At 39.3% G+C, this 26,540-nt stretch overlaps 2 protein-coding genes across 4 annotated transcripts; one reads left to right on the plus strand and one right to left on the minus strand.

The window, feature by feature from the left end:
* Positions 1-4,391: 4,391 nt before the first annotated feature.
* Positions 4,392-6,854, minus strand: LOC131017833 (COP1-interactive protein 1-like). 3 transcript variants are annotated; one of them, XM_057946573.1, is made up of 3 exons: positions 6,690-6,854; positions 6,445-6,542; positions 4,392-6,354 (listed from the first exon to the last, which is right to left on the minus strand). In XM_057946573.1, exons 2-3 carry the CDS (start codon positions 6,524-6,526, stop codon positions 4,655-4,657), a joined length of 1,782 nt encoding a protein of 593 aa, XP_057802556.1. In that variant the 5' UTR covers positions 6,527-6,542; positions 6,690-6,854; the 3' UTR covers positions 4,392-4,654. The 3 variants fall into 3 exon arrangements, with proteins under 3 accessions (XP_057802556.1, XP_057802554.1, XP_057802555.1); XM_057946571.1 differs by having other exon boundaries at positions 6,626-6,731; XM_057946572.1 differs by having other exon boundaries at positions 6,658-6,708.
* Positions 6,855-23,412: 16,558 nt separating this feature from the next.
* LOC131017834 (60S ribosomal protein L22-2-like) lies at positions 23,413-24,004 on the plus strand. Its single transcript, XM_057946574.1, has one exon. It carries the CDS (start codon positions 23,475-23,477, stop codon positions 23,853-23,855), a length of 381 nt encoding a protein of 126 aa, XP_057802557.1. The 5' UTR covers positions 23,413-23,474; the 3' UTR covers positions 23,856-24,004.
* The last annotated feature ends 2,536 nt before the right edge of the window (positions 24,005-26,540 follow it).

The following is a 26,540-nucleotide window of genomic DNA, read 5'->3' on the forward strand; positions in this document are numbered from 1 at the left end:
GGGTTTCGAGCTCTGAGAGGCGGCGATTTGAGGGTACAACGAGGGATTGTCGTTGTTACCTGAGAAATAGAGAGAGCGAGGGATGAAGGGCGACGCAGAGAGAGGCGGTCAGCGGCGGCTGTCCGGCTGTGAACGGAGAAGTGACTGGGCTCTGCGGCGGTGGCCTTCCGGTCGTGGCGCTCGGGGGAGCGGTGAGAGAGAGAGAGAGATAGAGACGAAGCTAGGGGATTTAGGGTAGATTCTGGATTTTGAGGATTTAGGGCTGAGTGGTGAGAGAGAGAGATGAAGCTAGGAGAGCGGCGCTCAGGCGCGCCGGAGAGGGAACCGCGACGGTCGCAGCAGAATCGCCGGAGAAAAGTGGGCCAAGATAGGAGACGCAAAGAGCGGCGCAACCTTAGGAAATTTCTAGAGTTTTAATGAAATGGAAGATAAAGTTCAGCAAATATAATTAGGTAGGTGGGAGGATTAATTAATCTGAAAAATGGTTTAATTAAGGAATAATTGTCTCCATAATTGAGGTGTTTAAAAATATTAATGGTGGGGCCATCTATGGCAACTAAAGTAAATAGTGAAGTAAAATAAGGGTAATTTTGTCAAAAAAGTGAAACATGACTCTTTTTTGTGGACAAAAAAAAGAGGGGAAACATGACTCTTTTTCGTGGACGGAGGGAGTACTATATATTCTACAAATAAATTTTTAATTTTGTTATAGTCACAAAATTGCCATTCAATTATAAAATTGATTTCATATTAAAAATTATTTTTTTTACTATGTTATAGATTTTGCATGTAAAAAACAAGAGATGAACATCCAAATTCTTTCTGGTCAAAGGCAGCGAATTATTAATTAATTTTTAATAAAAAAGAAAAAAAACTACCCCACAAAAGATTGCAAAAGAGAAATAATCTATATATATATAAAAGCTCAACCTGAGCCAATTGGAGCCATTTTGGCGGGAAATTGTATCATCCTTTTAACCAACATGTATTCATTTTTTATTTATCTGCTGTGTAAATTTACAAATATTCAGAGGATCCACACCTCCAATACTTTGGGTCCAAGAAAATACTTTGGCTCCAAGAAATTAATCAATATAAATATCAATTTAATTGTTATAATTCCCACAAATCAAAGGATGCTTTGGCTCCAAGAAATGATCTAATATAAATATCAGTTCAGCCTCACAAGTTCTCATGCATTCTGTCATTACCATAAACCAGGGGAGAGAAGAGGAGATAAGAGGGAGCAAGATGGTTAGTGGTTATGGCCGATCAGTTCGACGGTGACGGCAGTGGATCGGTATTATGAAGAGGTGAAGAGAAATAAACAATGAAAAAGAAGTTACTGTAAAGGGATTGTGGCTGGACAGTGCTGCCGGGCACCGCCTGCGCCACGGCGGCCGACGATGAGAGAGCAAAGTGGCGGCGGCGGCAGGGGTGGCTGCTGCCCATTCTGATAAGAGAGCGAGGGAGATGGATGGAAGGCGGCACCGGATCTGGAGAACAAAGGCAGACGGCGAGGAAGGATGGATTCCGGCGAGGTGACGAGAGAGAGATGGTCAGAGGGGGAGAGATGTCGGAGGCAGAGAGAGAGAGGCGCCGATTCCGGCAATGGCGCCGGCGCGACGCGGCACAAGAGGAGCCGAGTGGGTGAGAGTATATGTGAGTGCGAGTGTGCTGTGTGTTTTGTGCTTTGAAAAGTAGAGAGAAAATGAAGAAGCTCACTCTACTTTACAAGAGAGAGAATGAAGAAATTGAAAAAAAAAATAGAGAGAAGATGAGATGATGCGGCGCTGCTTGGCTTTACAATTAAAATTAGGGTTGTTTAAATTGTACTCCATTTGCCTTTCAAAAAAGTTGTACTGCATTAGCTCCAAAAAAGAAAAATTGTACTGCAATTTGTATTCTTTTTATCATCATTTTATATTTTTTTAATTAGTTTTGTTTGCCTAGATTGTTGAAACTAATTGATTTTTTAAAACATGAGAGATTGATTTAATTAAATTTAGTTTGAGCTTTTTATTTCTTTAACGTAATAACTTGGGCTTTATATTTCAAATATTTTAATTCAATTAAGATTCCAAAATTACTTGGATTTTTATATTTCAAATATTTTAATTCAATTAAGATTCCAAAATTATCATATTATAGACGGATGGTTGATATATATATATATATATATATATATATATATGAGTTATATACCTTTTTATATAAACTTAAATATAATATTTACAAATAAATATTCGTTAATGTTAATTACAATTGTAAAATAAATATTTGTATATAACTTATTTATTTGAATTCAGGAGTATTCACAATCATTTAATGTATCAAATTGTGAAATAATATCTTCACTATTTATGTAAAATACTAAATGAAAAATATAAAATTAATAATAAAATATATTTTATATTTAAAATTTACATTTTAGATGGTAACCATATTTAGTTATATGATTAAATTGTTATCATATTTATTTATATAGTTAAATCAGTGTATATTGTTATATTGAAAACATTATTCTAATGATATTATTCGCTTTAAAAAATTGATACTAATTATTAATTTACAAAACTTTTTATTTTTGTAATTTACCTACCTTTTGAAATAGTACTACTAACTAATAAAACACAAATACTGATAAATCCTTATTGTTAATGCCTCCGTAGTCTGTCTAATATAGAGTCATTAGAGTGTAATAGAAAGTTAGGAAATGAACAACCCACTGTAATACCATTGCTCTAAGCAATAATAAGCATGCAACATGCTTAATTAATTGTTTTATAATTACTCATCGTTGATAATGATAACTAATTATTAGACAAAATGAACTTGCTTGAACATCAAACAAAAAAATCCATTATAAACAAATATGTAAGTTCAGAGAGAGAGAAAAAGAGAAAAATTCACTAAAATACGGATATGCGGGTACCGGCCTAATACTCACATCGGGTATTAGGGTACCCGACAGTAGCGTCGGGGTCGGGATCAGGTAGGGTAATTTGGAAATTTTTGGGGTTGGGTACCCGCAAAAATCAGACAGGGTACCCGACCCGCCCCGTTTAGCCACCCCTATTTTCATAGGTTGGATTCATTTTATGTTCGTATATCAATGGTTACTAATTATTGATATTTGAAACTTGAAAATTTTTATTCTCGATAATATTGTTTATATGAAACTCTATGAAATTGATTTATAGAAAATATTTTGTTATTTATTATATATATTTTGCTTTATTTAATATTATATTTTTTTTTATATTTATAATTATATTTCATATATTTGTGAATTTCGTACCCGTGCGTATGCACGGGTAAAAATACTAGTAAATTATAATTTTGCAGCTTCTCTCTGCTGTCTAGAGAAAGTAAAGAAAAATTGGAGTGGAATAACTAAGAGAGCTCTTAATTGTATTAATTCTCTCTCACGACGCACGTGGCTAGGGTATAATCGAATAACCGAATAGTGGTGTGCTCAAGTTTAATTTGTTCAGTATCGAATCGAATTCGAACTTTGCTTATCGAATGCTTTAAGATTCACGATCTTAATCGAGTCTATACAAACTTTCTAAATTTATATTTATATTCAAAATATTGATTATTTTCTTTTGAAAAAAATTTATTTTATTCAAAATAATAAATATATTAATTATTTTTATATAACAAACAGATAATTAAATATTTAATACAATTATTATTAATTTTAATGAATAAATATAAATTGTATCTACTAATAATTTATATTTCAAGCTAAATCACTTAACGAATTTATTTACGAGCTAATGAACCGAATATTGCGAAGCTCAAATTCGGTTCGTTTATTTATTGAACTTCTCTAAATGAACTTGAACCCGAGCACCGAATAGTTCACGAGCGGCTTGACTTGGTTTGTTTACAGTCGTACGGCACAATCTTTTCATGAAAGAGAATAAAAGCACAAAAAGGGCACATAAATCCGTTTAATATGTTTATTTTGTTTTTGTTGAACTGCAGTCATGAAATCAAACTCACCTAATTGTTCGTTTCTGGGCAAGATCTCGTGAGGCGGCCGCGGACATCACAGATAAATCAGAGCAGAACAATTTCGGTGATGGTACTTTATTAAAGAAATAAAACATACTACTAGTTTTAATATATATTTATAAAATTCGTATTGACTCAATAAACTCGAATAAATATACAAGTCTTGATGGATTTGATCAATTAAGCCACCTCCCCTTCCCACCCATGAAATAAATAATCATATTCACCTCATATCATAAGTTAGAGGCAAATATTATTACACCTGAAAATGAGTATATAGTTTCCAAACTAGCTTATTATAAATTTGCAATTTTTTTGCCAAATTTTCCATGCTTCTGAGATTTCAACATATAAAGATGGGATGCTGAAAAAGAAAAGATCCCTCAATAAATTCAATCCAAGACCAAGAAAAATAAAAATTGCTACACAAAAAATTCCAACTAACTAATAGTACCAGAATGTTTTCCTATACACCATATACTTGTAATAAAGAACACAGCTCATAACACAAACAATCAAATGTTGACACAAAACAAGCAATTTTACCATCCACCAAAACTCCAAACCCAGAAACAGATGCAAAAAAACAATCACATCATAGCAATATTCAATATCTACCTTTGGAACATCAAGCAGCAATCTGCCTTGTTCCACCCCTCCTCTTCAACATCATCTCTTTGAGATCTACGTATCGATCATGGTGAAAATCGATCCAAATGCACAACTGCCTTATTGCCTCTCTCTTCTCCTCACTCAGACTCAACATACCACTATCTTTCTCATTCATCTTCCTCTCCAATTCCCCCACCTTCTCATCCCTCTCTTCTATCATCATCTTCAACTCTTTCGCCTTCTCCTCGTGCTGCCTCACCATCTCAGTTAGGCTTTTCCTCTCCTCCTCGTTCTTCTGCAGTGTCATCTCCACCTCCTCAACCTTCTCTGTCAACACCAGCACTTGCTGAACTAAGCTCATAATCTCCTTCTTCATCTCATCCTTCTCAGCATTGTTCCCACTGACCCAGTTCACCACAACCTTGAGCTCATTCCCGATTTCATAAACCCGCGACTCCAAGTGGCCGTAGTCCTCCTCAAACTTCACACTAAATGTGTCAATCACATTCAAGGTCTGATTCATCTTCTCAGAGATTTCTGCAACCAAATTCAGTTGAGCTTCCTTGTAGATCGAAACTATCCCAGCCAACGAAGCAATCCTCTCTTCGAGCAACTTGTGCTCTTCCTGCAACTTCTCAACTCTCTTCTGGTGGATCTCTTCCTTCTCACTCAATACCTGCTCTGTGATCCGGAGCTTCTGACCTGACAGCCGTTGCTTAACCTCAGTAGCTCTCATGTTCTCCACCAATGAACTGATTTCATCCTCTTTGATCTCCAACTCCGACTTTAGGTCTTCTATGGTTTCTTCAAGCTGATCGATGTCCTGATTTTTCGCAGCCATGCTTTCCCGGAACTGATCGGAGATCTCCTCTGTCTTCTTCTCTGATATCATGAGACTCTCATGGCAGTCCCTAAACCGGACTTCCAGTTGCTTGTGCTCTTCACTCAATCTCAAGAGTTCATCTCTCTGTTCTCTCATTTCTCTCTCCTGTTCTACTATCTTGTGCCCTAATTCAGAGTTCCGAGTCTCAGCCAGCGATAGTTCCTCTTTCAAATTCTCAATCTGAACCAAGATCTCCGATATCTCTCCACGCTGTTTCTCAATAATCCTATCTGCCTCACTTTTCTGATCACTCATAAACCCTAATTGCTCTCGGAGATTGTTCACATCTGCAGTCAATGTCAAAATCCTCCCAGATGATTCACTCTCTCTTTCCCCAAATTTCTTCTGCAAATCGGATATTTCACTCTCTTTCTCCGTCAACACTTTCTCCATCTCAGAATTCCTAAATTGCAGCTGCGCATTTTCTTCTCGCAACAAGGAGACTTCGGCGCTTTTACTCTTCACAGAACTCTGATATTCCTGATGCAATGCTTCCTTCTCATCTACGGCGGCCGCCAATTTCCTCTCCAATTCTTCCCGCTCGGAGACGGACGACTTCTCCTCGATATTGATTTCAACTTCGCCGTTTCTTTTTCCCGATTTCGCCGGAGAATCATCGGAATCCGACGAATCCGAGCTCGACGAGGCACTGTCTCTCCCGCTCTTGCCGCGAAACTTATTCCTCAATTCTCCAGTTAGATGATCATGACGAGCGTAAAGCGACTCGAACTGTTTGTGGAAATCGTGAACTAAATCTGCCAGCTCCTCTTTCCTATCATCTCCGTCTTTTTCTTTCAGAAAACTGAAGATTTTCTGCACATTTCCATCAATTTCTGCAGTTTAACAGAACGATAATTAGAAAAATTATAGCCATGGAAGGTCTAAAAGAAGGTAAAAAGAAGTAAATAGTAGATTTTCTGCACCTGTTTTGATTCCTCTGAGCTGCTCGTCTTTACTAGGATCTATAAAGGATTTAAACGACTTGCGCCACCGCTGCTTCGGCATTTCTCTGTTGAATTCTCTGCAAATTTTCTAGATTTAGTACTTGAATTGCAGAATGAAGAACGAAGGAGTAATATTTTATTTTATTTTTGGGATTAATACATTTAAAAATGAGAATTTAGTAAGGATTAAACTTGCTAATTGCTATGATGGCGGACAGCTGGACCTTGGTTGCTAATCCTCACTGGCAGTTCCACGATTTCGATGATATTTATTTATGACATAATTTAGAATTACTATGCAAATCTAATCTTTTAGAAATTCAAATTCAAAAATATTCGGCTTTTACGTGTATCCTTGTTTTGTCTTTTTGGGGTTTTGAAGATAAATCAAATGGGAATCTAATTAGTATTCTTGACTATATAGTCTTTGATAATTGATGGCATAGCACAAAGTACTTTTATTTAATCACAGCACAAGTACAACTTTGGGTACTATAATGAAAAGAATAAAATTAAAGATTCATAATGTGGCCGATCACAGTACTCCGAAGAAATCGGTTCACTCGATGTGATTTACATGAAAATTATCGAATCAACCCTTCAAATAAAAATTGTTCAAATTAAAAATTAGGGAAAAGGTGCATATTGGCCCTTGAAGTAGTAGCTCTTATAGCGTATAACCCCTCTTAGTCACTGTGTGTAACTAAACCCCCGAACTCAAAAAAACCGTGCAATCAGGCCCCTCTGACTTAACGCCCTTTAACTCCCGTTAGTCAGATTTTTTTTTTTATTTTTTTTAAATTCAACTGTGTGGGGCCCTCACTTCAATCATCCAAACGCCCTCTCTCTCTCAAAAAAAAAAAACTCGCTCGGCCTCTCTCCTTTCAACAACATCGTCGCCTTTCGTTGGCAGCCACCGCAGTTGCAGTAGCTCCTAGCCATAGCCACGCCTTAGCTCCGAAACCACCATCACCTCTCGCTTATCTTTCTCTCTCTCGCGACCTCTGTCCGCCGCCGCCCTCGAGCCGCCGCTTGCCACCACCGCAATCCACCATCACCACTTTCACCTTCGTGCTTTTCTGAAGACCATCATAGTTACCTTGCAATTGTCGATTTTGGTTGGTGGCAGGAACCGGGGCAACATGTAGAAAGGAGTCTTTGGATCATAGAATTCGAACTTCGGGAACTGCAAACAAGAGATTGTTCACCGACGTCGCTTCGCCGGAGGGTATTGCGGCTGTTGGTTCGGGAGATGTAGAGAGTTTTTGAGCTTTTCGATTCTTGTCGGTGGTAGCCTGAAGATGGGTGAACGGCTACGCGTTGCCGGTTCGTGGCCTAGTGGCCGACCGGCAACGAAATAAACCTGTGAAGAGAGCCCACTTGAGCTCTTGTTCAAGTTTCAGGCGAGAGGGCAGAGGGGTTTTCTAGCATCTCCCTTGCGATTCCACGACCTCCTTGGCTGGTTTTGCGAGGGTGGCGGCGTAGGAGGGTCGTGGCGGTGGCAGAGCGAGGCGGCGGCGCGGCCGAGCTCGCGCACTGTTGCTGCGCTCGACGGCTACTGCTGCTTCTGTTCAGCTGTTGTTGTTGCTGCCGTTCAGCTACTGCGGTTGCGTCGTGGAGGAGCGGCTGGTGATGATGGTGGTGAAAGGTGGCGGCGGCGGTGGAATGGCCGAGAAGGAGAGAGAGCTGAGCGAGCAAGATGAGAGTTGACTAACGGGAGTTAAACGTCGTTAAATCAGAGGGGCCTAATTGCACGGATTTTTTGAGTTCGAGGGTTTAGTTGCACACACAGTGAGTAAGAGGGGTTATACGCTATAGGGGCTACTACTTGAAGGGCCAATCTGCACATTTTCCCTAAATATTATACTCCCTTGGTCTCATTGATATTGTCTTTTTTTTTTTTTGATTGTTCCATTAATTCAAGTGTTAGCATCTCCCGTCAATAGCTATGACGAGGTGATTCTCACCTTAAAATCTTCACTCTATAATTCAAGGATTCTAAGTATTTCGGTAGTGAAGAGTCCATATGCGCTCCTAAAAGTGGTCTCCACCATTTAAGAGTCCACACTCCGTAGTGAGAAAACCTCCATCGAGCTCTTAAATTTTAATTTTCATTTTATCATTTAAAAATATTACTTTCAATTAATTTTAACATTGAATTTACTAATAAAAATTTCATTAAAATTAAAATCAAACATTACATCAATTTTTTTAAGAAGACAATAATTAAAAAACATAACTACGGTTCGATAAGACTAAATCGTGCCCATGTATGCTCGATCAAATCATCTCGGAGGCAGGCGTGCAAACGACTATCACGAAGGGTTAGGTTTCAGGTCATATAGACGGCGAATTATGGCGGAGCTCCGGTATTGAACTTCGTTTGAGGACTGTTGCTTGATCCCTCACCACTGGTGTCAGTCTCCCAACTGTGACACGCTTTCATTCATCCTTGATTATCATGTTGTGCAATATGATGCACACAAACATGATGTTGCTCATTTGCTCATTAGATCCCGAAGAAGGCATGCATGATGGAAAGATCTTGGGTGCCACGACCTCAAGTATAATAGTGGGCTCGTCGTGATTCTCTCGAGTGTAAGCTCCATGCCACGCCATTGGACAATTCTTCCAAGTCCAATGCATGCAGTCTAGGCTCCCCAATATTCTCGGGAGCCCATGCTTCTCGTCGTGCATTGCAAGTAGCCTTTGACAGTCGGCTGTGGTTGGCCTTCTCAAATATTGTGCGCCAAAAATGTGGACTACAGCTGCACAAAAATGCTTCAAGCACTTCAACGTCGTGCATTATGCTATACGAAGGTATTCATCGCAATGATTTGCGACATTGCCATATGCCAGTTGCCTAATAGTTGCGGTGAATTTCTAGATCGGTGAGAAGCCTGAACGCCCACAAGCATCGTCGTGTTGTTGGAAGTATGGATCGACCTTCACCGTACTCACAATGTGCAAAAATAAAGCCTGCCTCATACAAAAACACCAGTGAAAAAATGAATCGCCGTAAACAGGCTCGACGACAATGTAATCCAGATGAAGTCGTTCTCTACCACTTTCACGCTCACGGAGAATGTTTCTCTGCTTCTTTTTTTCTTTTGGAGGATCGAAATTGATAGTACTTGTTGTCACACCCCTTGAAGGAATAAATATAATTGAGGTGTGACTGAATGGTATCAGAATCGAACATCTCGCAGTACGGTGTGGTTCGGGGACGAACCAAGCGGAAGCTAGTGGGCATGTGACGCCTGGGGCAGAAGTAAGGAGTGATCACCGATGCACAAGGCACGGACAAAGAGCGGCTCCTATAAGTGCTTTGAAGCGGAGGGGTACGTTAACGAACCGAAACACACTAGAAAGAGAGGGATTCTGAGAATATGCAGGTATGAAACTGCATATTCGATGATAGCTTAAATAATTTGATTGATGCTACTGATACTAACAAGATGCATCTTCTTTTCTGGTGACTACATGGAAGAACTCCAAGGTTGTTGGGAACTTTATGAAATATCCTAATCCTAGTTTTGATGATACCAAAATCAATAGGTTTCACTTGTAATAGACTAGAACTGTTCGAACTCAAGTGTTAGAGTTCTTTTTCTAGTTTAGTTGTTGTTCTGAAGACTGAAGACTGAAGATGTCGACTGATGTAACGATTAAGGCGAAGTCAAATACTGATTTTTGACTTATCAGTCGAAGGATCAGTTTCGACTGATTACTTAATGCGCGCCACGTGGATTCAGCGAACTGATACTAAAGTCAAGTATCAGTTAAACATTCTTCCTCGGACTGAACCTCCAACGTTCAAAGGAAGCCACACACTCCAGAAGTACAGCCGTATTAAATGCAGAGATCTTAGGATCGTCCTTTCTCTGTAGAGGCCATTCCTTTTTGGTGATTACCTTTTCAGAGATGTCACATCTCCTGCTCTCCAAAGTAGCCATTCTCACCAAACAAGGAACTTCGAATATTGAAGCCTAAGCCCAAGTTCAAATTACTCTCTAACAGAAGAAATCTTGAAGACCATCTCCACCAACGGATCTATTCAAGATGTCTCCTATAAATTGCACTCGAGGATCACTTCAATCTTCACCGATTCAACAACATAAGCTGAAACGCTGCCGAATTTGTTACTCAGCAAAATCAAGCCTCTCCAAAGTTTGAATCGAAGAAGAGAATCACAAAGTCAAAAATCAGTCACTGCTGATTACATACATTCTCTTAGAACTTAGGCGAATATTGTATATCCAAAGCCTAGGTGAAACTGACTGCAAAGAACTTGTTCTTTGTGGTTTAGTTGACAAGTTTTCAAACATCTCTTCAACGAACCGAATTGAATGTTTGTGTCGAAAAGGAGTTCAGACCAGTGTTCTGTCTTCGTGAGATCTTAGTGCCCAGTGCGCGCTAGGTGTGAGAAATCCAACCCTGTGTGTTGGTACTGAAGATAGGATCTTCAGTCGTCTCGGTTTGTTGTGCACTGGCAAGCACACGTTCAGGTTTGTTGTGCACCCATAAGCACACGCATCGGTTTGCAGTGCACCCGTAAGCACTTGCCCAGTGAAGTTGTTAGTCTGATCAACCGACCGTGGATGTAGGAAGTGTTTTCCAAACCACGTAAAAATTTCTGTGTTATTTACAACTTTCAGTACTTACCTTCTTACTTGTGCTCTTACCTTCCTAAATTGAAAACTGATTAATTGTAAAGAGAAACTTAACTGCTGGCAACGTGATTAACATCACAGGCAATTTTGAAACTAAAGTTTTCCGCTGCGTGTGTTATCAGTCTAACTGATCTATCTTCTGATAGTCAGTAAGATTCGTAACATCTCTCTGTTTATCAAACTCGACTGAAACCTTACGTGTATCAGTTAAAGTCTTTGACTTAACTGATAACTCCTTACTGAAGAGTATTCAGTATCAGTCGTCAACCCTGTTTTGTTAAAACTATTTTCATTAAACAGGTTGAGTCAGTTTGTATTTAAAGTTTCATTTTAACTGAGAAAAATAGCCCATAGGTGTATTCCCCCCCATACACCTATTCGAGACCCTCCGGACCTAACAAAGGTTAAGCGTACTTGGCTTGGAGCAATTTCAGGATGGGTGGCCTCCCAAGAAGTTTCTCGGGGAGCGTGCGAGTGAGGACAAAACACGCTAGAAAAGACTCAAAACACGCTAGAAAAAACTTGTATTAGTCTGTGAAGACAACCGTCAAACATAGAGCTGGGTTGTTACACTTGCCACTTGTATGAAGTTGTTGGCATTCCCACTTTCCATTGGCTTCTTGTATTATCTAGGGTTAACAATATTTGGCTAGAACTTTAAGGGTTTTCCATAAATCATTCTGAATTTTTGTTTTCTCTTAAAAATATCAAATTTATAACAATATTTATAAAATGTCCCACTATACAAAATTTGATGACATAAAATAACTCTTCATAAATTAATTGCAGTCAAGTTATGAATCTTACACCACCAAGTTGATAATTCAAAATTTCGCCGGTGAGATGAGTCATCTTTTGGTCACCAAATTTTGTATAACGGGACATTTTATAGAAAATATTAAAAGTTCAATTTTTTTAGGAAAATATGAAAATTCGAAACATTTTATAAAAATACTGAAAGTTCGGGATATAAAAACTATTAACCTTATCTATGTACTTAGGGTTGTAGAAGAACCAAGTCGCTTGTGAATTATTCGGAGCTCAACTAAGAATAAACTAGTTCAAAATTCTTTCATCATCTAAATGAGTCGAACTCAAACCTACATATGTTCGGCTCGTAAGCTCATTAACATGTTCGGCTCGAACCTGTTAGGAAGCTTTATTCGTGTTGGGAACCTTGTGGAATATCCTAATCCTTGTTTTGATGATACCAAAATTCATAGGTCGTAATTGTAATAGACTAGAACAGTTTTGAACTCAAGTGTTAGAGTTCGTTTCTAGTTTAGCTTGCCGTTCTGAAGATTGAAGACTGAAAAACGAAGGACTGAAGACTGAAGATACCAACTGAAGTATCAGTTGAAGAATCAGTTTGGAATTGATTACTTAATGCGTGCCACGTGGACTCAGCGGACTGATACTAAAGTCAAGTATCAGTTAAACATTCTTCTTCGGACTGATCTTCCAACGTTCAAAGGAAGCCATGTACTCACAAAAGTACAGCCGCATTAAATGCAGAGATCTCAGGATCTTATCTCTGCAGAGGTCATTCCTATTTGGTGACTACTTTATCAGAGACGTCACATCTCATGTCCCCCAAGAGAGCCGTTTCCACCAGACAAGGAACCTCGAAGATTGAAGCCTCAGCCCAAATTCGAATTGCTCTCCAACGGAAGAAATCTTGAGGATGTTCTACGCTAACGGATCTATTCAAGAGTTCTCCTACAAATAGCGCTCGAGGATCACTTCAATCTTCACCGAGTCAACGACATAAGCTGAAGCTCTGCCAAAATCGCTACTCAGCCTAAAGCTTAACCTCCCCAAAGCTTGAATCGAAGAAGAGAATTCCAAAGCCAAAATCAGTCACTGCTGATTACACACATTCTCTTAGACCTTAGGCAAACCTCTGTTTACCTAGAAGCCAAGGTCAAACTTGCTCTAAAGAACTTGTTCTTTGCAGTATAGTTGGCACCCGTTCAAACCTCCTTCAGACAGAAAGATTTGAGTGTTTGAGTGATTCGGAGTTCAGGAAGGTACTCTGACTCTGAGAGTCTTAGCGCGGGTTGTGCTAAGCAAGAGAAATCCGACACGAGTGAAGTGTGGGTACTGAAGAAGGGTTTTCTTCAGTGGTACAGTTGTGTGCACCCGGCAAGCACACGGTTTGGTTTGCAGTGCACCTGTTAAGTACTTGCGGAGTGGATTGTTGGTCTGATCAACCGACCGTGGATGTAGGAAAGGGTTTTTCCGAACCACGTAAAAGTCTCTGTGTTGTTTACAGCTTTCAGTTTTACTTTCCTATTTGTGTTGTTTCATTGATAAACTGAATACTGATTAACTGCAAAGAGAAACCTAAGACCAACAACGTGCTCAACCGAGGCTATTGCGAAACAAAGTTTAATTTTCGCTGCGTATGATATCAGTCTGACTGATCTATCTTTTGATAGTCAGGAAGAGTGTTATCATCTCTGTTTTAGCAAACTCGACTGAAGCCCATAAGTGCATCAGTTAAGTTCCAGTAACTTAACTGATAACTCCTTACTGAAGAGTTTTCAGTATCAGTCGTCAACCCTATTTGGTCAAAACTATTTTCAGTTAACAGGCGTCACTATTTACGTGTAAAGTTTCGTTTTGATCTCTATTTGAGATCCCTATGTTTGAGGAAAAAGAAAAATAGCCCATAGGTGTATTCCCCCCCCCATACACCTATTCGAGACCCTCAGGACTTAACAATTGGTATCAGAGCAGGTTGTTCGCAAGAACACTCTGTATCTGATTAGGTTCTAATTGAACTAGATTCTTTTTTCTCAAAGGTCTAGAAAAAGTTTTCTCTTTCTTTTTGTGCTTGCTGTTTGTTCTATCTGTTGTTATCTGTTCTCTCTTTTTTGATGGAGACTAACCACAGCAGTTTATCTTCTCTACCTATGTTTAGTATTGAAAAATACGACATATGGAAGTTTCGGCTTGAAAGCTTCCTCACCGCCCAACATTGCCGAATGTGGGAAGTCATCACCAAAGGACCAATCACCATCACCGAAACCGTCAAATGGGTTCCTGTTGATCCACATCAGGATCATTACGATGAGGTCCAACCCAAGCAAAAGGCAGACTTCACCACCGAAGAAAGGAAGCAAGATGAGCTTGACAACCTCGCCAAAAGCATCATCTTCGGCACCGTTCCCGACAAGCATGTCATGAAGATCATCAAGTGCGGAACCGCAAAGGAGATGTGGGACATTCTTGAAAGAATGTGTGTAGGTTCCGAGGAAATCAAGGAGAATAAGCTATCCATAGCTTGCCAGAAGTTCGATTCTTTCCTCATGTTCAAGAATGAATCTGTCGAAGAAATGGAACTCAGATTCAATCAAATCCTGAATGAAGTTCAATCCATTTCTAAAGACAAATACACTCAATGAGAAATCAACCTGAAGATTCTTCGAGCACTGCCACGAGGAGAATGGCAGATATACTCAGTCGCTCATCAGCATAAGCCCGGTTTCAGTCAGCTCCCGACAAACAAGCTTTTCTCTGATCTCATGGCAAATGAGTTCGACCTTCAGAGAAATCTTGGAATCAAGAAGGCTGGAGGATCAGACGAAAATGGTCCATCAACCTCAAGAGGAGCAGTACTGAAAGCTTCAGCAAGAGAAGGCAAGAAGCAAATCAAGGAACCAGCGGAACTCAACCCTGAGGACTTCTTCAGTCAATATGCTTTGTTGACTGAAAGATTCAACAAAATGGAGTCCAAGTTTCGGAAGTACAGATGGTTCCACAAGCAGCACTACAAATGAAAGGAAAGAGAAAGCAACTCCAGACATTCCACTGATCGAAGCGGAGAAAGGAAGTCAGCCGCTTACGACATCAAAGACATGGAATGTTTTGGATGCAGAAAGAAAGGGTACTTTCGAAATGAATGCCCTGAACTGACTCAATCTGAGCGCAAAGAGCTAAAAGCCAAGAAAGATCGCAGCTTCTCAAAGAAGAAAGCGATGGTTGCTGACGATGTTGATTCTTCCAAAGACACTTCAGAATCATCCGACTTCGACAGCACCAGCTCAGACGATGAGAGTCAAGCCTTGACGGCCAATGGAGAAAGCTCATCCGATGAAACTGACGAGTTTAATTAGCTCATGACTGATCACTGTCAGTTGAGAAAAATGTTCGAAGATCTCCTCAAGCAGAATCAGAAAATGGAAAAGGAGATCAATGATGAACGAGCTAGGAATCAGACAATCATCTACTTTCCGGATGAAACTTGTCTTGATCAGCTAATCATGGAGAACGGTCGACTGGAAGAAAAGCTCAGAATCTCCAACTCGGAATGTGATAGAGCATCTCATGAGATCAAGAGGCTCAATCACAAGCTGGAAGAAACAGTCAAGGACTGCATGATGAAGTCACCCATGATGAGCAACTTTCCATCAAAAGGTCTTGTTGAAAACATTGGAGGAAAGGTTGCAGCTGACAAAGGAAAGAATATCATGATCGTTTCAAAGGACGATACTTCTGAAGTCACAACATCAGAAGAACCAAGAGATCATGATATGGATGAAGTTCGCAAACGCAAATTGATGGCTAGATCAAATGTTCCACCTCCATGGAGCTACAGACGAGCAAAGGAGGCCCCCAACCAGATCACCCTACTAAGAAGACTGGAAAGCAGATTTCAGTCAAAGATCGGGGAAGGAACATTAGGAATCAAGAAGAATCTTCCTCATCAGCCCAGGGGGAAGAACGGCCACATCAGTCAGAAACTGAAATCAGTTCAGTTTCAGAAAGAACAACATCCATGGAGACAAAACAATGATGAGTCCAGACGAGCTAAGCGACATCCACGACGATAAGCAACTGGACATCAATCGACTCATGTTCCACGACATTAGTCAAGTCTCCATCAGTCTGGAAAGACTCGAGTATCTCAAGGAAGATACTTCACCGAGCAAAGAAGACCTCAACCACTCATCAGACAGAACTCCTACAAGAGTGAGGCCTTCAAAAGAAAATCTCAACAGAAGAATGATCGTGTGCCAACTGAAGCGCCAACAACTTCAGTCAGACGATCAGCAAAGCGCAAGAGATCAGCCAGACCAATTCTGAAGCAGATATGGGTTCCAAATGGAACTCGAGCTAACATCGAAGGACCCAAATCTTGATTGGGTACCTGAAGTAACTCTTCCTTGCAGGTCAAAATCAGGAAACACAAAAAGAAGGAAGAAGTTAAAGCTTCAATCAGAACATGGTATCTGGATAGCGGCTGCTCGAAGCACATGACGGGCTACAAAGAATATCTATCTCAGTATGTTGAGAAAGCTGGATCCAAAGTTGCATTCGGAGATAACTCAATCGGAGAAACAAAAGGCTATGGTGTGCTCAATATGGGTAACACCAGTATCAGTAATGTTAGCTTTGTTTATAGTCTTAAACATAATCTGTTGTCTGTGAGTCAATTTTGTGACAGCGGTTTCACAGTGAAGATCAAAAATGATGAATTCACTGTTAGAAACAATCAAAAGAAGGTGGTTCTGAAAGGTTTCAGACAAGGGAGTCTCTACGTCGCTTCATGGGAAGACAGCCCACCAGAAACATGCCTCATCAGCAAAAGCAGCTTGGAGCTCAACTGGCTGTGGCACAGGAGACTCAACCATCTCAACTTCAAAACGATCAACAAGCTTGCTAAACATCAACTGGTAGAAGGTCTGCCTTCTATTGTGTTCTAGAAGAAGCAAGAATGTGAAGCATGTCAAAGAGGAAAGCAGACGTGAATGTCATTCAAGTCTAAGTCAGGACACTCCTCTGGAAGAATTCTTCAACTACTTCACATGGATCTGTTTGGCCCAATCTCTCCAAGAAGCTACAACGGTAGGAAGTACACCTTAGTTGTTGTGGATGATTATTCACGATACACTTGGGTTATCTTTCTCTTCAAGAAGAAAGAGACACTGGAGGAACTGCCAAAGCTGCTGAGAAGACTGAGCGTGGAAAAGGAAGTCAACATCATCAGCATCAGATCAGATCGTGGGACTGAGTTCCTCAATACTGTCATTCGTGAGTATTGTGATGAACAAGGAATCAGTCATCAAACTTCTGCAGCAAGAACTCCTCAACAGAATGGAGTTGCAGAAAGAAGAAACAGGTCTTTGAAGGAAGCAGCAAGGACGATGCTAGCCGAATCAAAACTCTCCTTGATGTTTTGGGCCGAAGCAGTCAACAACGCATGCTACAAGCAGAATCGTTCCTTCCTCACTCAAAGACATGGAAAAAATCCATACGAGTTATGGAAGAACAGGAAGCCTTCAATTGCCTATTTTCATGCTTTCGGTTCTAGGTGTTTCATCCACAAAAATGAAAAGAAGAGGTTAAACACATTTGATAGTAAGGCTGATCCAGGAGTCTTTCTTGGATACTCTGGAACAGAACGTTCGAGCAAAGCCTATTGAGTGTTTAATTCTCAAACTCTTTGTGTTGAAGAAACACCTCATGTGATCTTTGATGAGTCTACAGATGATTTCAGGGAACAGAAAACTGAAAGGTGTGTCCAGAACACTGAAGGTTCCAAAGCTGAAATCCACAACACCGAGCCCTCTACTGTCTTGGTGTGGGGACCAGGAAAAGATGAAGATACTGAGAAGCTTCAGTATCAAAAGATCAGCCAAAGGTCTGAAGTTCAGACTGGAGCCAATGCAGATGGCATTAGTCAAGGGGGAACTCCAGTTGCTGAAGATCGAGTTGAACGTGCCGAAGCAGCTCCAGCTCAACTCTTCCCTGCTCCAGAAGGTGCTCAACACTTCAGAACCATTATGACTGAAGAAGCCCCACCATCTCCAGAAGAGATCAAGAAGTATCGAAGATGGTTTGAACTCCACTCAAAGGAGAACATCATTGGAGAACCATCAGATGGCGTCAAGACTCGAAGATCAATGTGCAACCTCGTCTTTGACATCAATCAGAACTGCATCAGCGAAGATAAGATTTTCAGCTGTTTCTTATCATCTACAGAGCCCAAGGATGTTGAAGAAGCTCTGAAGTCCACTCAATGGGTCATCGCAATGCAAGAAGAACTCAATGAATTCAACTGGAATTTAGTTTGGGAGCTTGTGGATCGACCAGACGATGCAAAGGTGATTGGTTTGAAATGGATTTTCAAAAATAAGAAAGACGAAGAATGAAACGTTGTGAGAAACAAAGCAAGGCTTGTAGCAAAAGGATACAGTCAAGAAGAAGGAATCGACTACAATGAAACGTTCGCTCCAGTTGCCAGATTGGAAGCAGTCAGACTCTTCTTAGCCTTCGCAGCTCACAAAGGTTTCAAGGTACACCAAATGGATGTCAAGTGTGCATTTCTCAATGGAGTGCTCACCGATGAAGTCTATGTGGAACAACCTCCAGGCTTTGAGGTTGCTGGACCAGAAAAGGTGTACAAGCTGAAGAAAGCGCTCTATGGCCTGAAGCAAGCTCCAAGAGCGTAGTATGATACTCTCTCGGAGTATCTTGTTGAACAAGGTTTCAAGAAAGGATCTGTGGACATAACTTTGTTCACTCTCAAAGAAGGAGAAGATCTCTTACTTGTTCAGATTTATGTCGATGACATAATTTTCGGATCCAAATCCGAACGCATGTGCAAAAAGTTTGCTGACATCATGACCAACAAGTTCCAAATGTCCATGATGGGAGAAATGAATTTCTTTCTAGGATTGCAAGTCAAGCAGACCAGCGAAGGAATACTGATCAGTCAGTCCAAGTATGCCAAGGAACTGATAGCCAAGTTCGGTATTCAACACATGAAATCAGTCAAGATCCCAATGAACACAAACTGGAAAGTTGATACAGGTTCAGAAGGAAAATCTGTCTCTTCGACGAAGTACAGAGAAATCATTGGATCATTGTTGTAGTTGACTGCGAGCAGACCAGACATATAATTTGCAGTCGAGGTATGTGCAAGATATCAGTCGGATCCAAAGGAAGCTCACTTGGATGCAGCAGAGCTAATTCTGCGATATCTCAAAGGCACACCCAACTTAGGATTGTGGTACCCAGCAGATGACGACTTCAAGCTCACCGGATATTCAGACTCAGATTTTGCTGGATGCAAAATTGATCGCAAATCAACCCTCGGAACCTGTCAATTCCTAGGCAACAAGCTCATTTGTTGGTTTTCAAAGAAGCAGACTTCAGTCGCCACCTCCACAACTGAAGCTGAATATGTTGCTGCCGGAAGCTGCTGCTCACAAATCCTGTGGTTAGTCCAACAGTTGAAGGACTATGGGATAGATGAAAAAGAAGTCCCAATCTATTGCGACAGCTCCAGTGCTATTGCAATATCCCAGAATCCAGTTCATCACACCAGAGTCAAGCATATTGCTATTCGACATCACTTCATCCGTGATCACGTTGAAAAGAAGAATATCTCTGTGGAATGGATTCCAACTGCTGTTCAGAGAGCGGACTTGCTGACCAAAGCTCTTCCAGAAGAAAGGTTCAACGATCTGTGTGGAAGGATCGGCCTCATCAACCCTGAAGAGTGTTGTGTTTGAAGACTTTCTCAAACAGTCATGCTGACTGGTGGTCAACCAACTGCTATTCTACGACCGCTGACGTGGAAAGCAAATGAAGTCAAGCGCTCATCTGAAGAGAAGCCATCCTGATGATTCAACCAGGATCAAGTGGTATCGACTGGCTACAATGATCAGTCGATCAGTAAGTATTTCTAAAAGCTTACTATTTAAAAATCAGTTATTTCAGTTAAGAGCCTTGAGTTTTAATTCAAAATCTTTCTCTAACTGATCAGTTTCTTTTAAAACCTTTAACTGATTGTTGGAAATTGGAATATCCGAGAAGGACAAGTGTTTTAAAAGGGAAAATCTGTTTTGATTGAACTTGTCAAAATCTTCTCTAAAAATCTTTACAACCTGTTGCCTCTGTGATAAAATTTCTTGAGAACCTCATTGACATGACATAATGCAATGATACCTCTCACCTTTTTGAAACTTCAGTCCCCTACAGTGATGGCGGACGTGAATTTTTCTTCAAAAACATTTTTGGCACAATTTTCGAAAAACATTTCATCTTCTTACTTAGTACAAATTTTGTCTATTTATACCATGTTGTCTTCACTCTTTTTCTGCATCAACTAACAACTCTCCACAGCCTTCACTGTGAGAAAAACTTTCAATCTTTCCAAAGTTGCAGAGAAAATTTCGTTCCGACTAAAGGAGAAATCTATGACTGCAAAGTCATGGAGTAGGAGAATGACGCTCACATACTTGGTCTTCACCGGACCCTTCCACTGGATCTCAACGTCTCTCCGACGTTAAAGTTTGCTCCCTCACTTGTAACCAGCGAAGCGAGTGTCTTCCATCCTCATGCCCAGACCATACGGCTTGAAGTACCTATCTCAAGAAGACGGACTTCACCTGTTTCTCAGGCGAGCTTATCACCTTTTTGTGAAGCTTCCATGTGGTGCAACAACAATGAGCAGGAGCTCGTTGTCAACTGGCGCAACATCGACAGTGTCTATCCTCACGATAGCCGCTGATTCGATTTTTCTTTCCCACACACCTCTTTTCCTATGCTTCTATCTCTTCACCAACAACCCTCTCCTCAACCTCCTTGGGTTTGCATGATTGCTGCTCTCTTCTTCCCAGTCTCGAGAGCCATGCAAATCCATCCCTGCCCCTTTCTTCGTTTCCCTCATTGTTTTCCTCCCTTCTCCATCTTTCACTTTCTTCTTTTTCTAAACCTCCGCATTCTCCGTCTACCTCTTACCCTCAACATCTTTCTCTGGACCATTCTGCGATTCTGTTTCCACGTAGTAGGTCTTAGCTTCATCCTTAAGTCAAATCCCACCTTTTTTATGTTGCCAAAAAGGGGGAAAGTTCTTAAGAGACTTATTCTCAAAAGACTGAAGACGATCAAGCAAAATGATTATCCGATTTCATCCGATGATCATGAGGAAGATTAGCCAAAAGGATAAGACCTCAACTCAACGGAAAACAAGTGAGAGTGGAACAAGCTTAGGAACATGAAGACACGAAGACAGAAGATGAAGATCAAGAAGTTCAAAGGCGCATCCAAGCAGACTGCTGGAGTCCATGGGTTTCCCATGTTGTTTTTGTTTTTCTTTTTTACTCCAATGTAAGTCTTGCTCTGTACCTCGACTGATGGCTTATCAGTCTTTCATTAATGAAAAGAACTTCTTTTTTATCTCAACCTGAAGACAATGACTCTTTGTCCAGGCTATGATTATGTTTTTCTGTCTTCTCCTTGTTCTGTTTTAGAACTGTTTCGTTCTTAACTCTAAGAACAAGTTTTTAGGTTCTTTTGTTAAGGGGGAATTGTATTCACACCAGTTTTAGAACTTGTGCTGTGAGTTCAGTCTTTTTGTTGTCTAGAACTGCTGTATGGTTTTGGCATCATCAAAAAGGGGGAAATTGTTGGGAACCTTGTGGAATATCCTAATCCTTGTTTTGATGATACCAAAATTCATAGGTCGTAATTGTAATAGACTAGAACAGTTTTGAACTCAAGTGTTAGAGTTCGTTTCTAGTTTAGCTTGCGGTTCTGAAGACTGAAGAACGAAGGACTGAAGACTGAAGATTGAAGATACCAACTGAAGTATCAGTTGAAGAATCAGTTTGGAACTGATTACTTAATGCGTGCCACGTGGACTCAGCAGACTGATACTAAAGTCAAGTATCAGTTAAACATTCTTCTTCGGACTGATCTTCCAACGTTCAAAGGAAGCCATGTACTCACAAAAGTACAGCCGCATTAAATGCAGAGATCTCAGGATCTTATCTCTGCAGAGGTCATTCCTATTTGGTGGCTACTTTATCAGAGACGTCACATCTCCTGTCCCTCAAGAGAGCCGTTTCCACCAGACAAGGAACCTCGAAGATTAAAGCCTCAGCCCAAATTCGAATTGCTCTCCAACGGAAGAAATCTTGAGGACGTTCTACGCCAACGGATCTATTCAAGAGTTCTCCTACAAATAGCGCTCGAGGATCACTTCAACGACATAAGCTAAAGCTCTGCCAAAATCGCTACTCAGCCTAAAGCTTAACCTCCCCAAAGCTTGAATCGAAGAAGAGAATTCCAAAGCCAAAATCAGTCACTGCTGATTACACACATTCTCTTAGACCTTAGGCAAACCTCTGTTTACCCAGAAGCCAAGGTCACACTTGCTCCAAAGAACTTGTTCTTTGCAGTATAGTTGGCACCCGTTCAAACCTCCTTTCAGACAGAAAGATTTGAGTGTTTGAGTGATTCGGAGTTCAGGAAGGTACTCTGACTCTGAGAGTCTTAGCGCGGGTTGTGCTATGCAAGAGAAATCCGACACGAGTGAAGTGTGGGTACTGAAGAAGGGTTTTTCTTCAGTGGTACGGTTGTGTGCACCCGGCAAGCACACGGTTTGATTTGCAGTGCACCTGTTAAGCACTTGCGGAGTGGATTGTTGGTCTGATCAACCGACCGTGGATGTAGGAAAGGGTTTTTCCGAACCACGTAAAAGTCTCTGTGTTGTTTACAGCTTTCAGTTTTACTTTCCTACTTGTGTTGTTTCATTGATAAACTGAATACTGATTAACTGCAAAGAGAAACCTAAGACCAACAACGTGTGCTCAACCGAGGCTATTGCGAAACAAAGTTTAATTTCCGCTGCGTATGATATCAGTCTGACTGATCTATCTTTTGATAGTCAGGAAGAGTGTTATCATCTCTGTTTTAGCAAAGTCGACTGAAGCCCATAAGTGCATCAGTTAAGTTCCAGTAACTTAACTGATAACTCCTTACTAAAGAGTTTTCAGTATCAGTCGTCAACCCTGTTTGGCCAAAACTGTTTTCAGTTAACAGGCGTCACTGTTTGCGTGCAAAATTTCGTTTTGATCTCTATCTAAGATCCCTTTGTTTGAGGAAAAAGAAAAATAGCCCATAGGTGTATTTCCCCCCCCCCCATACACCTATTCGAGACCCTCAGGACCTAACAATTCGTGAATAAGCTCGAGAATAAACTCGCAAATATGTTCATGTAAATAATTTTTATATATTATCAATTAGTGTATTTATTTTACTATTTAATTTTCAAAACTTATTCTCTAAATTTTTATAATTGTATATTTATTTTTTTAATCAATCATCAAGAAATATCATCAAATACTTAATCATCAACAATGAATTTAATGATATATTTTCATATATATTAAAATGGAAATCATAAAAATTAACAATTTATTGTTATAATTTTGATATAAGATGCATATATATTACTTCCGTCCCATTATGCTCTACACACAGTTCACGCACTCTGCCGTTCCATTCCACAGCTACGAAAAAAAAAACTTCGCGAAGATGAGCAAAGGCACGGCGGCTGCGGCGGCAAAGGGCGGGAAGAAGAAGGGGGTTAGCTTCGTGATCGATTGCTCGAAGCCGGTGGAGGATAAGATCATGGAGATCGCTTCGCTAGAGAAGTTTTTGCAGGAAAGAATAAAGGTCGGCGGCAAAGCTGGTGCTCTCGGCGATTTCGTTACCGTCAGCCGCGACAAGAACAAGATCACCGTCACCGCGGATTCCACTTTCTCCAAAAGGTATTTGAAGTATTTGACAAAGAAATACTTGAAGAAGCATAATGTGAGAGATTGGCTTCGTGTGATTTCTTCCAACAAAGAAAGGAACGTGTATGAATTGCGCTACTTCAACATTGCTGAGCAAGAAGGCGAGGATGAAGATTAAATATAGAGAGATTAGTTTCATGTTCCTTTTATGCTGTGCCAACATTTTCAAAACCACTTTTTGGATCAATTTGTGTTGTTTGTTCTATTTTTCTAAGATTTTTGAGGCTGCTTATGAGATTGAATTTTGATGTGGTCATTTGCTTTTTATTCTACTTAGTTACAAACTGTAGCAATATATATTACTTCCGTCCCATTATAAATGTATCATTCCTCTTTTGGCAACATATTCTCTCTCTATACCTAACATTTAAATAATTTCCACCAACCCATTTTATCTATTAATTGCACATTATAATCTCCGAGCCCAAAAGTAATGAGACATTTGAAAAGGGACGGAGAGAGTATAACTTATGTATAAGATAAAAATATCCATATATATTTTTAGTATTGTATAATATATTGAAAAATTAAAATAAATAAAAATAAAAATATAATAATAGATAAAAATAGTTCTCAATCGAGCCCGAGCTCGAATAACACGAGCCGAGCTCAAGTAACAATTCGCAAAAAATTGTCGAGCCAAACACGAGCCGTCATGAGCTAAACAATTTCACAATTCTAACTATGTCTAACGGATCTAGTAGGACTACAACATAAAAGCATCATAAAAAAATATCATGTAAAACATCATAACGGCCAAACATGTACCTGAACAATTAGAACACATACCTTGGAGTCGATGCAGCGCATGAGTTTCGAATGACTAGGCTTGTTTAATCTCTTAAAAGATTTTTTTTTAAGCACGAGTCTACAGGAAAGTAGACCCGCTCTGATACCACTATGTAACACCCCAATTTTCATAAACTTTTCAATTTAAAAACTTTGAAGAACTAATAGTTAAAATAAAATTTCTTGAATTATAAAAGTGTAACCCAATTTAAAATTTACTTGCCAAAACTAAAGTAGTAACATGAAATAAAAATAAAAAATAAAACGATAAACTAAAACTTTACAAATTCAACTAAAAGTTCAATCTAAATCCCCTATCTCTAGTCATTCTCCACTTCCATGGCCACCTCGACTCTAGAACTGCAAAACTGAAAAGATAAGGGGTGAGCATATTGAAAATATACTCAGTGAGAAACCATGCAAATATTCACGTACGCATAAACATGCAAATAATTCACATTGTCATACACATTCTGAATTCTGAATGTTTCTGATCATGTACTTGAACATGATATTCTGAATTTCTGATCATGTACTTGAACATGATATTATGCGTTTCTGATAATGTACTTGAACATGATATTCTGCTTTTCTGATCATGTACTTGAACATGATATTATGCGTTTCTGATCATGTACTTGAACATGATATTCTGAGCATGTATCTAGACATGTAGCTGAGCAAGCATAATCAAATATGAACTAAAAGCACATTCAAACATACATGAATATAACAACAAGCATATAATCCCTCACCTTAATGTCGTAGACAATAAAGTCAACAAATTCCGAGATGAAAATCTTAAATGCCCCGCACCTGAATCAAGCGACAGATTAGTGGAAAAGAACTTCAAAGAAAAAAATCGCTTCTGCCGAAAATTCTTGCGTGTGTGTGTCTTTTTTTTAGAGTTGATATTATACCGCTATTTATACAAGTCTTTGAAAGAGTTTTGATAAATACAAAAATTTATTCTATATATATCTTCTAATAAAATAAGGAATAAAGATTATAAAAAAGAGTTCTAGTTCTAATAGGAATCGAATTAATAATAATAATAATAATAATAATAATAATAATAATAATAATAATAATAATAATAATAATAATAATAATAATAATAATAATAATCTAGATAAAATTAATGATGCATATCTATATGGATCATGTAATTATCTAAAAAATAATAAGTTATACAAGAAAATACTAATAATCAAACTTATATAATAAATCTAAATATTTGGGGTGTTACAACCTATCCCACTTAAAAATAATTTCGTCCTCGAAATTTCTAGTCATGCTTCATTCGTGTCATCTAAACAATTTCACAATTCTAACTATGTCTAACGGATCTAGTAGGACTACAACATAAAAGCATCATAAAAAAAATATCATGTAAAACATCATAACGGCCAAACATGTACCTGAACAATTAGAACACATACCTTGGAGCCGATGCAGCGCATGAGTTTCGAATGACTAGGCTTATTTAATCTCTTAAAAGATTTTTTTTTTCAACACGAGTCTACAGGAAAGTAGACCCGCTCTGATACCACTATGTAACACCCCAATTTTCATAAACTTTTCAATTTAAAAACTTTGAAGAACTAATAGTTAAAATAAAATTTCTTGAATTATAAAAGTGTAACCCAATTTAAAATTTACTTGCCAAAACTAAAGTAGTAACATGAAATAAAAATAAAAAATAAAACGATAAACTAAAACTTAACAAATTCAACTAAAAGTTCAATCTAAATCCCCTATCTCTAGTCATTCTCCACTTCCATGGCCACCTCGACTCCAGAACTGCAAAACTGAAAAGATAAGGGGTGAGCATATTGAAAATATACTCAGTGAGAAACCATGCAAATATTCACGTATGCATAAACATGCAAATAATTCACATTGTCATACACATTCTGAATTCTAAGTGTTTCTGATCATGTACTTGAACATGATATTCTGAATTTCTGATCATGTACTTGAACATGATATTATGCGTTTCTGATCATGTACT

The sequence above is a fragment of the Salvia miltiorrhiza genome, chromosome 3 (genome assembly GCF_028751815.1).
Source record: "Salvia miltiorrhiza cultivar Shanhuang (shh) chromosome 3, IMPLAD_Smil_shh, whole genome shotgun sequence".
NCBI lineage: Eukaryota > Viridiplantae > Streptophyta > Magnoliopsida > Lamiales > Lamiaceae > Salvia > Salvia miltiorrhiza.

Excerpts from the sequence above, each read along its gene's own strand:
- LOC131017833 (XM_057946573.1), bottom strand. The coding sequence starts at position 6,526 with ATGCCGAAGCAGCGGTGGCGCAAGTCGTTTAAATCCTTTATAGATCCT. Across the intron at positions 6,355-6,444 it reads GCTCAGAGGAATCAAAACAG|AAATTGATGGAAATGTGCAG; the intron begins GTGCAGAAAATC and ends GTTAAACTGCAG.
- LOC131017834 (XM_057946574.1), top strand. The coding sequence starts at position 23,475 with ATGAGCAAAGGCACGGCGGCTGCGGCGGCAAAGGGCGGGAAGAAGAAG.